Here is a 9842-nt window from a genome sequence, read left to right as displayed (position 1 = left end):
TATTTTGTTTTTATCTTAGATAGTTAGCAACCAGGCTTCTTGCTGCAGTAAGCATAAAGACAATTTCGGGTAAGCCAGGATTAGTTTGTCAACATTAACCAGTTTCAAAAACAGACAATGGTGCCAGTGCAGCAGCGGCATGACTGTCTGAAAGCAGCTTTAAATATTAAATATTATATAATAATTTATTATAAAATATATATATATATATATATATATATATATATATATATATATATATATATATATATATATATATATATATATATATATATATATATATATATATTTATGAATTAAATATTTATGTTTATCTTATATTACGAGCACGTTGTCATCCAAAAATTTCTCTCTCCGTGCACTCCGCATTGTCCCTAATAATGTCTCATTTTAGAATTGAACATCATAACCACTGGATATTTATTTGTTACTCTGTTAGCAAATGGTCAATTGGAAAAATATTTTTTTCCAATTGCAATATCCTAATTTTGGTGTTTTCTCAGAGGGTGGGAACGAATTAAATTGTATTTAGTTCCTTTCTATGAGAAAAGTTTATTTAAGTAAATCGACATACGACCTCGGTCCCCGGAACGCATTAAGCTCATATCTCAAAGTATTAGTGCATACACGCAGTTGAATGTGCCCCCTCCCCCACACATGAGGCAGCCAATAGGGCGTCATTCAGCCATAGTCACGTGATAATTGTAAGTAACAGATTTCTGATATTTTAAAGATAATTGTAGCCAATGTTCAAAAAATACACATTTAAGACTTCCTTGTATATACGAGTGGATATTTAAAGTTTTATTAATAGCGCCAATACACCGACGTATTTGTTAACAATATAAATAAAGTTCCGAGAAGGGGCACGTCCTGAAAACTTGACTTACGTTGGACCAGTGACGTCATGACGCATAGTTCCCAAACAATCCTTAGGAAAAAGCCACGTTGACGACTGTGGACTGGAGTTCCGTCCTGAATTTGGACAGAAACCAAACGAGGACAATCTAGTGTCAGCTAAGATTAGGCATCAAGGCACTTTGACGTCTGAAACATGTCGTCCCCACCGAAGGAAAAGATCGAAACCAAGGGTGGACATCTTCCTGCAGGTAAAACTGCTACTGTTTTGTTTATAGCCTTCTGTGCATCTCCATGCCTAATTAACTTTTTTTTAAAATTCAAATGTGGTGTTATGCACTAGTATTTATATATTCGTTGCAAAGTACTTTTATTATACGAATGACAATACCGTGTTACCGACAATGCACGCAAGTGTACTCTAATCATTGCTAATTTTTCTAGCACGTTTGTACTTCCGGATAAAGTAGTCCTGCGCTATTAGCCTAATCATTCATCTATTATTGCATGGTTATTTTTAAACGAAAGGTTGGCGATTTGGTGGAAAAGAATGAGATTTTTACGATAGTATATGATGACGTGGAGGTCAGTGATCAGGGAGACACGTGGACAGGCCACGGCGCCCTCAGCAGCTGCACTGATAAAACTCAGATAAGTACAATGTTGACCATCTCAGAGTTCAAAGCTTAATAGTACCAAGTTCGAAGAGCTGCACTGCATAAACCCGTGTTTCACAACCTTTTTAAAGCTGAGGCACTTTTTCCTTTGCAACAAATCTCAAGGCACACCACCATATGAAAACCCTCTCATGTAAAATTAACTATATATAGCAGGGGTGGGCAAACTTTTAGGCCCGGGGGCACAAGATACGATACATATAAAAAAACTGCATCCGTTAACTGTACATATGAAACAAACAGAAAAAAGGACTAAAGTATTAACATACTCATTTCTCATTAAAGTAAAACGTATAAAGTACAAAGTAAAGTGAAAAGGAATGTATTAAGAAATATTAAAATGTAATTTAAAATAAGATAGAGGGGCTGTAAAACCCGAAAAACAAATAAGGCTTCCATGTGAACGCGCCATCTTGGGGGAAAAAATACTAGGACACACGTCGGCGGGCCAGATTAAAAGGCCTGGCGGGCCGGATATGGCCCGCGGGCCGTCGTTTGCCCATGCCTGATATATAGTCATACCTCTACTTACGAAATTAATTGGTTCCAGGACTTATGTGTAAGTTGAAAATTTCGTAAGTAGAGCAGTACTTTATTTGTAAATTTGAGTGCCCCGACATAGGAGCAATCTGAGATACATAAATCTGAGTAAAATTTCGAGCAAATGTTTACCTTGAGATACAAGACAAATTTTGATATGCGAGCATAATAGTCAGGTGTAGGCATTATGAGAGGCTTCTTTTGAGAACAACATGGGCAATGTCTTTCCCATCGCAACTCCCTCGTGTAATGTCTCTACGAGCGTTGTATTTTTTTCCACTCATTTCCTAGAAATTTGAGCATACGAGATGGCTCCCGATGCGGGCGCCTGGGTGGCCGAGTATGCGAGAGGCTCCTCATGAGAAAACCATAACTGTGTATTCCTCACCGCATCTCCCTCTTGAAAGATATCTACGAGCACCAGGCCATTTTGCTTGCATAGTGGGCCTTTAAGAGATGAAATGAGTGATTTATACTTGGTAGTAACAACCTCTTGAATGAAACTTCTTATCTATTTGTGTGCATACAGTGAAGGCTGGAGGTATGAGGATAGTGCAGAAACACCTGCCTCCTGCTAATCCGGAGCCCCCACCTAAAACTGATGTTGATGATGATGAGGAGGAGTATGTGAGCAGCAGGTAAACCTCACTGGAATATATATTCCATATATATGTAGTCCAGTATGTATCTTTTATGTACAATGTACCACAAGAGACAGAATGTAAATATGACATCTATACTTGCTAGAGCTTTGCTGGGTTTCTTCCCACCAACTGTTGAGGTGTTCTTGAGCAAGTTACCAACTCTGAATCTCCAGCTCAGGAGTTGGAGTTCTTGTATTCCCTATCACTCCAAAACCAATTTTCTGCATAAGTAGTACTTATGGACTTTCCAACTAGTACATGTGGTTTTTATCAAAAAGATCTCAAGACACCACAAAAATATAATTTCGCAAATGGTTGCTCCTAAGAGGGATTTTGCACCTCTTACCATCTACTTGAGAAGCATTTACTTTCTCTGACTTTTGTCACAAGCATTGATAGATGACTAAAGACCCATTTGCAGTAAATGCATAATTCTTAACTGCTGGCTTATTAAATAGCATAATTTTCCGCACACAATGGGTGGAAACCACTATACTAGACCCTATTTAAGGGACTCTTTATTTTTCTATCATCCTTTTACCATTTTGACGGTTAAAGTAATACATCATCTTAGTGAAGTCCTAGTTATGATTTTAGTGATATGTAAAATATGCATAGGGAAAAATATTTCAACTTTGGACTATGTTGATCATTTCAAGATGCCTCTAAATTAGAATGCTTGGGATTTGTCAAGTGAGAGAAAGCGCTCATGGTGCACAAAAAACTGAATGATTGATAAGGGAAGTCTAATTAATGATAAACCTATCACATACTATTACTATTGTCTAACTCTCAAAAACATATTCACTAAATAAAGCAATCCAATCCAATACAATCACAATTGTAATCATAAATATGTACAACACCATTTTTTTGATCAAATTACAGAAAAAAACATCACTATCACATCACACAACAACAACAGCTTGTTGTCACAGAGTTCTTTTATTTAAATTTTTTGGTGTGAATAAAATGAATAAGCGGCCCTGTTATTCTTCGAAACCTGTCAGTATATCAGTCAAAAACCCACTCATTTTTCCCTCCATGAGTCACACTGATGGAAGCAGGGAGTTTGTGGATAAATTTCACATCAGCTGTGACCAGTGAAGCATTGTAGTCAGGGGAACACCTGCCGAACCCAATCTAGCTAGTCCAGATGGACAGATGGGGCAAAAGAAAGTGAGCTGGTGAGTTGCAATTATAAGAAGTCATGTCTGTGTTTAAGAAATATATATTTAAAAAATAAACTATTTTCACGAGATAGATAGAGATATACACGAGAGATCGAGAGAGATCGGGAGAGAGATCGGGAGAGAGATCGGGAGAGAGATCGGGAGAGAGATCGGGAGAGAGATCGGGAGAGAGATCGGGAGAGAGATCGGGAGAGAGATCGGGAGAGAGATCGGGAGAGAGATCGGGAGAGAGATCGGGAGAGAGATATATAGATCTACAAATTTGAATTGTAAATGAGTTTTAATAACAGTTGGTTAGAGCTTATGTCTTGGAGGTGATTTTTCAAGGTGGTCTCCATAACCGTCAGGCAAGACTGTAAAATTAGTCGGCGGCGCTCGTTTTTCATGACAAGGTCGTGCTGTGGATTGGCTCTCTTCGTCTTTTCCTTTGCCTTCGTCCCTTGCTTTTAGTTTACGCTCTCCCACCTCCATCCCGATTTCCTCCCATCTGACAATCTATTATTATTATTGTTATAAAGGTGTTTGGTTCCGTATGTCCTTCTTTGCCCTCTTTGCTTCCCTTAGGCCCGCCACACTGAGCAACGCAGCCAAACTCGTGAAATATAATGTGATGGAGCACAGCGCAATACGCTGCAGCTGCTGGAAAATGTTTGACCTTGGCCTCAATCTGGTTGTCATACTCGAGACTATGGAGCCATGTCACTTTGTGTGGCCAAAGAAATCATATCCACCAAATTGATCTTTCTTTTAAAATACCAAATCAAACATTTAACCATTTTAAATGTATTACATAGTCAGCTATTAATGTTCAATATATGCATCAGTACATTTTTAAATTAACTGTGATACGCAAATGGTGAGACTCAGCAAAACAGTTAGCTAAGCCTGCACACTGTCACAGTTCAAGTCAAGTCAAAAGCCTTTATTGTCATTATTCAACAACTGCATTTAACGAAACTAGTGGTGCTATTCCACAAAGTTCATGCTTCCCAATCAAAACCTAAATGAGTAATTTCAAAAAGTCACGATAAGATAATGGGAAAAAAAAACGTATAATATTGCACACCCCGAAGTTATTGCATAGAAGGGATTGTGTTTTGTGCTAATGTAAGTTCAGAGCCCTGATGGCAGTCACCACCATTTTTCCTCACTGTACTCTGGCCTGCTTTTCCCCTCTGCTTCATTTTTCTATTTCCCTATAACCTACCATCCTACCATCTGACACGCAAGAGCTGTTAGCCCCACACTTTGGCTAGGATGAATAGGTGCTGCTTAAGCCCTTGACGACTCTATCCAGTGTACATTTTTGTCTGCGACTGGGTAATGTTGAAGAGGTTGCAAACTGTAAGTGGTGTATTCAGACTTTGTAGTTGATCTCTGTAAAGGTTTGGATATTTACCTGGGTAAATTTAGCAACACTTAGAATAAACTGTTTCCCTCTTATGCTGCTGTATATTCTAATTGATACATTATACTCAAACCCAACACATTAAAAGCCCATGGCCTAAACCCTGGCCAATGTATGTTGTTTTGTCTTTGCGTATAACTTGTTTTTTCTTATTTTCAGTCCTCCCAAAGCACCAGTGATAGTGTCCGGAGTGATTACCAAGGTAAATGACACACTTTTAAACATGTTCAGACAATTTAATTTGATTGTAGAGGAAATAATAGGTTTTATAATCATAATGGAACAATGTATTGCCATATTTTCTGTATTATAAATCACTTTTGTTTGTTTGGCTAGGTATATTTGGGGTGACTTGTATCATTTCATATGTTATTTTCACTTTAAATGGCAAGTGCTGTAGGCCTGTGTTAATTATAGACCTTTTGCAAACGCTCCACCCCTATCAATTATGGTTGCTAACCTCACAAGTTGGGTGATTCCAGACATTTTATATATATGTATATAGTAAGTAGTATACCCCTCTCGTATTGGCGAGCAAGCTCCGCTACGTGTGGGGTGTTAATCCAGAGTTTCAACGTCATGGCTCTCTTAATAGCAAAGAAAACCGATAAAATATAAAAACCAACACGTCCCCATTGCGACTAAACCATCTGCTGGATTTCAACAAAAATCGGCAAGCTTTTGAATCTGGCCGTTCAGAAGGGCCATGCCAAGTTTCACAGGTATTTTTTGTATTTTTGACAGAATCACAATTCGACAATCAATAACACTTCAAACCGGTATTTCCCAAAAACGCAGTTTTCAGAAAAAATAAAGTCAGCGTGCAGTGAAGCGGTAGGACTAATTGGGGCAAAACTTGGCGGCGTCTTTTACCCCACGCTCAAACTATTCATTGGCATACCAGGCATACAAAGAAAAAAGCAACAACCTCGGTCGGATATCAACTTCTTCGAAAACCCACAACCCTGATTCATTCTAACCGATTGCCCCCAGCCTTACAACATGGCCTGCGCAGAAGTAGTAATGTTAGTGTGCAGTGAAAAGGATGTGTGCTTCCCATTAAAACATACAGCCTGTGCACGGTCAAACCGCACATGGCCACGCTATGCCCACGTTGAGAAATTTGAACAGAATTGATTGGCTTCTCCTACTTTGACCCACACACACTTCATAATAAATGCAATTGATGAACTTGGGTTTTGAATATTTGAAACTGTACATTTTCCTCGTGTGTTTTCATGTGTGGGAAATATGAATAAAAGATAAGGGATAAGAAAATTGGAGCAGGGAAGAGTTGCAAGTAAAATCAAACAAATTGAAAAAGAAGAAAATCTTCTGACAGTAGTTTTCTTTTCATGTTTTAAAATTGCAATCCCACATTTCTTTTCGAATTGGCTAGGTATAGCCTTAATTCCATTTTGTGTCGAGTCCAAACTACCCCCATCTAAACAAGATTTTGTGGCCTCAGCCACTTAATTTTTTCATGTGAACCAACTTTGAATATTTTTCTTCTTAAACTTTAAAATGATGAATCATTTTCTTTTTGTTGGCTTGATTCTATCTGATACTTTTAATTAATAACTGATTAAATCTAAATTAATAGATGACATTGCCCAGAAAAAAAAAGATTAATTTGAAAAATGGCCAAATACTTTTTCTTTGCACTACGAGTCAATATCGTCACCAGGCAGATCGGCTCTAATCCCCCTTTTAAAAAAAAACCCAAAAACAACAGGGCTCCAATGACCTTGATAGCACTAAAACTCACCTGCTCATCTGTTGTGTGTCCTGACATCCTTTTGGCTGCCTGTGTTTAGGGCGATAAGGACTTCACCCCAGCTGCTGCCCAGGTGGCGCACCAGAAGCCCCAGCCCGGCATCCCCAAGCTGCCCCCCTCTCAGCACATCAATCAGCACATCCATCAGCCTCGCAAGTGAGCCAGTGAGTGAGCAGCGCTGTGGCCTCAAAAAACGCCACCAGTTGGCCTTCCCAATTGAACACGGTTTTCCGCTAGGCATAGCTGTTATATGATCCACCAGTTGTTTTTGTTTTTATTACTGATGTATGATGTGGAATTCGCCTTCAATGCCTAATACCAGAATGGCCATTGCTTTACCCCAAGTCTTTATAATTGCCTTGCATCGGTGCTGCAGCAAAATTGGTGCGTTTATTTGTCTTAAGTTGGTATAGATGTCTATTTTCGGATTTAGAATTGGGAGATAGTGAACACGCATGAGTTAGAGCAGTCAATATGAGAATATTCCATTCATAGTGGCCACCAGACCATTGTACATATTTAACAGTCATAAAAACCCAGACATCAAATTATAGAGGTTGTCTTGTTTTTAATAAAATAGAAAATCAAATGAAATACTTATTATATATACATATATATTTTCATACACAAGATGCCACAAAAAGAAAATGAGGGGCAATCCCTAACCCTAAAAATCATTTGTTGGCAGTACACCAACTAATGGGCCAGGTCCTTAATTAGGTCAAGAATCTTTTGCGCTGAATTTTTTGTCAGCGTCTTAAAATAAAATATCAAATGCTTAGTTGTTTGCCCAAACTAAGTTGTCCTATACTGTCACATAGCAAATCTTATCGCCCTCAACTATCAGCTTTTGCATCTCCCTTGTTACTGCAATGCCATGTGATATGCCTCCATCTGAAAAATAATCCAGCAGTGCCTGTAAGCATCCCACGCCATACTGTTTTATGTTTCTTCTATTTTAGCAGCTAATAAGCCAAATCCCTTGCGAGTTTTACTTTACATCAAAAGCTGCAGTGGAGCTTGCTGTTTTTTTGTTGTTGTTTTTTGTTTTGCTTTCACACAACCAGGGTAGAAATCCGACAAGTCAAAAAGCCCTGTTACAAAAAGAAACAGCAGACTTAGGTTAAAGGTAAAAAAAGTGGGATCATTGCAAAATGTTTCAACATTCCTTGATTTTTGTTGTGGCAGTATTTTTTTCATTCTTTTTTGGCATAAGGCTTATATATTCCAAACATTGACACACTACTTAAACTGATTTGTCACAGCGCTAATGGTCAGGAAAATACAAAGTTTGTAAAAAAGGAGCAATTGTAATGATTTCCTTTTTGTTCATTTAAATCAATGGAAGGTTTATTAGTACTTGCTGTCTTTCACATTTCTCATGTTAAATGTTCAATTGTTTCAACTGGAGGTACAGTGTTCCCTCGCTACTTCGCGCTTCAGCTACCGCGGATTTAGCTTCGCGGATTCAGGAAACATTTTCTCTTAGTTGTTTCTATGTACTTGTAGTCAAGACCTTCAAATGATGATAGAGGAAAGTGTAGCCAAATTGTGGCCAATGGTTAACTCACCTGTCTCTCGTCTGGGTGGCCTGGGTTCAAATCCCGGTTGAGACACATTTTCCCTAAGTTGTTTCTGTGTACTTTTTATCAAGACACTCAAATGATTACAAGGGAAACTGTGGTCACTTGGTGGCCTAGTGGTTATCTCAACTGTCTCCCATCTGGGAGACCTGGGTTCAAATCCCAGTTGTGACACTTTTTCACTTAGTTGTTTCTGTGGACTTCTTGTCAAGACACTCGAAAAGTGTAGTCACTTGGTTGGCGCAGAGGTTAGATCACTGGACGCTGGTCTGGGAGACCTGGGTTCGAATCCCGGTCATGACTCTTTTTCACTTAGTTGTTTCGGTGGACTTCTTCTCAAGAGACTGATATGATTACAAAGAAAGGTGTTGTCACTTGGTTGGCGCAGAGGTTAGATCACTGGACCCTGGTCTGGGAGACCTGGGTTCGAATCCTGGTCATGACTCTTTTTCACTTAGTTGTTTCGGTGGACTTCTTCTCAAGAAACTCAAATGATTACAAAGGAAACTGTGGTCACTTGGTGGCGTAGTGGTTAACTCACCTGTCTCCCGTCCGGGAGACCTGGGTTCAATTCCTGGTCGAGACACTTTTTCACTTAGTTGTTTCTTTGGAATTCTTCTCAAGAAACTCAAATGATTACAAAGAAATGTAGTCACCTGGTTGGCGCAGAGGTTAGATCACTGGACTCCCGTGTGGGAGATCTGGGTTCAAGTCCCGGTTGGGACACATTTTCACTTAGTTGTTTCTGTGGACTTGAAGTCAAGACACTGAAATGATTACAAAGAAAAGTGTAGTCACTTGGTTGGCGCAGAGGTTAGAGCACTGGACTCCTGTCTGGGAGACATGAGTTCGATTCCCGTAGTCGTCCTTTGGCTGATCACTGCACCATGTAGACTGGAAAATGGAAGTAGAAGAAAAAAAACACTTTTTAATTTATATTAAACACTTAGTCATACTTTTCAGTAAAAGGTTATATTCCGAACTGCCTTCGGCAGTTCGGAAGACAGTTGGAGGGACCAGTCTGTGTCGCGTTCTCGGGTCGGCCTTCGGCCGACCCTCGACCGCTTGCTTGGTCAGTCAACCGCCGACACCGGGAAGCGAACCCACGTTCTCTCCGTGCAAAGGCGAGTGTGCAACCCACTACACCAACTCGTGCCCCACT

General features: G+C 39.4%; 1 protein-coding gene across 1 annotated transcript; it reads left to right on the top strand.

Moving 5' to 3' along the window:
* The first annotated feature begins 895 nt into the window (after positions 1-895).
* On the top strand, positions 896-9156 carry dap (death-associated protein). Its single transcript, XM_077736036.1, has 4 exons — positions 896-1109; positions 2605-2713; positions 5480-5522; positions 7138-9156. The coding sequence occupies exons 1-4, from the start codon at positions 1055-1057 to the stop codon at positions 7255-7257; spliced, it is 327 nt and encodes a 108-aa protein (XP_077592162.1). The 5' UTR covers positions 896-1054; the 3' UTR covers positions 7258-9156.
* Positions 9157-9842: the final 686 nt, after the last annotated feature.

The sequence above is a fragment of the Stigmatopora nigra genome, chromosome 16 (genome assembly GCF_051989575.1).
Source record: "Stigmatopora nigra isolate UIUO_SnigA chromosome 16, RoL_Snig_1.1, whole genome shotgun sequence".
NCBI lineage: Eukaryota > Metazoa > Chordata > Actinopteri > Syngnathiformes > Syngnathidae > Stigmatopora > Stigmatopora nigra.
The sequence above is the reverse complement of the archived record's forward strand: the minus strand, read 5'-3'. Positions and strand labels throughout refer to the sequence as shown.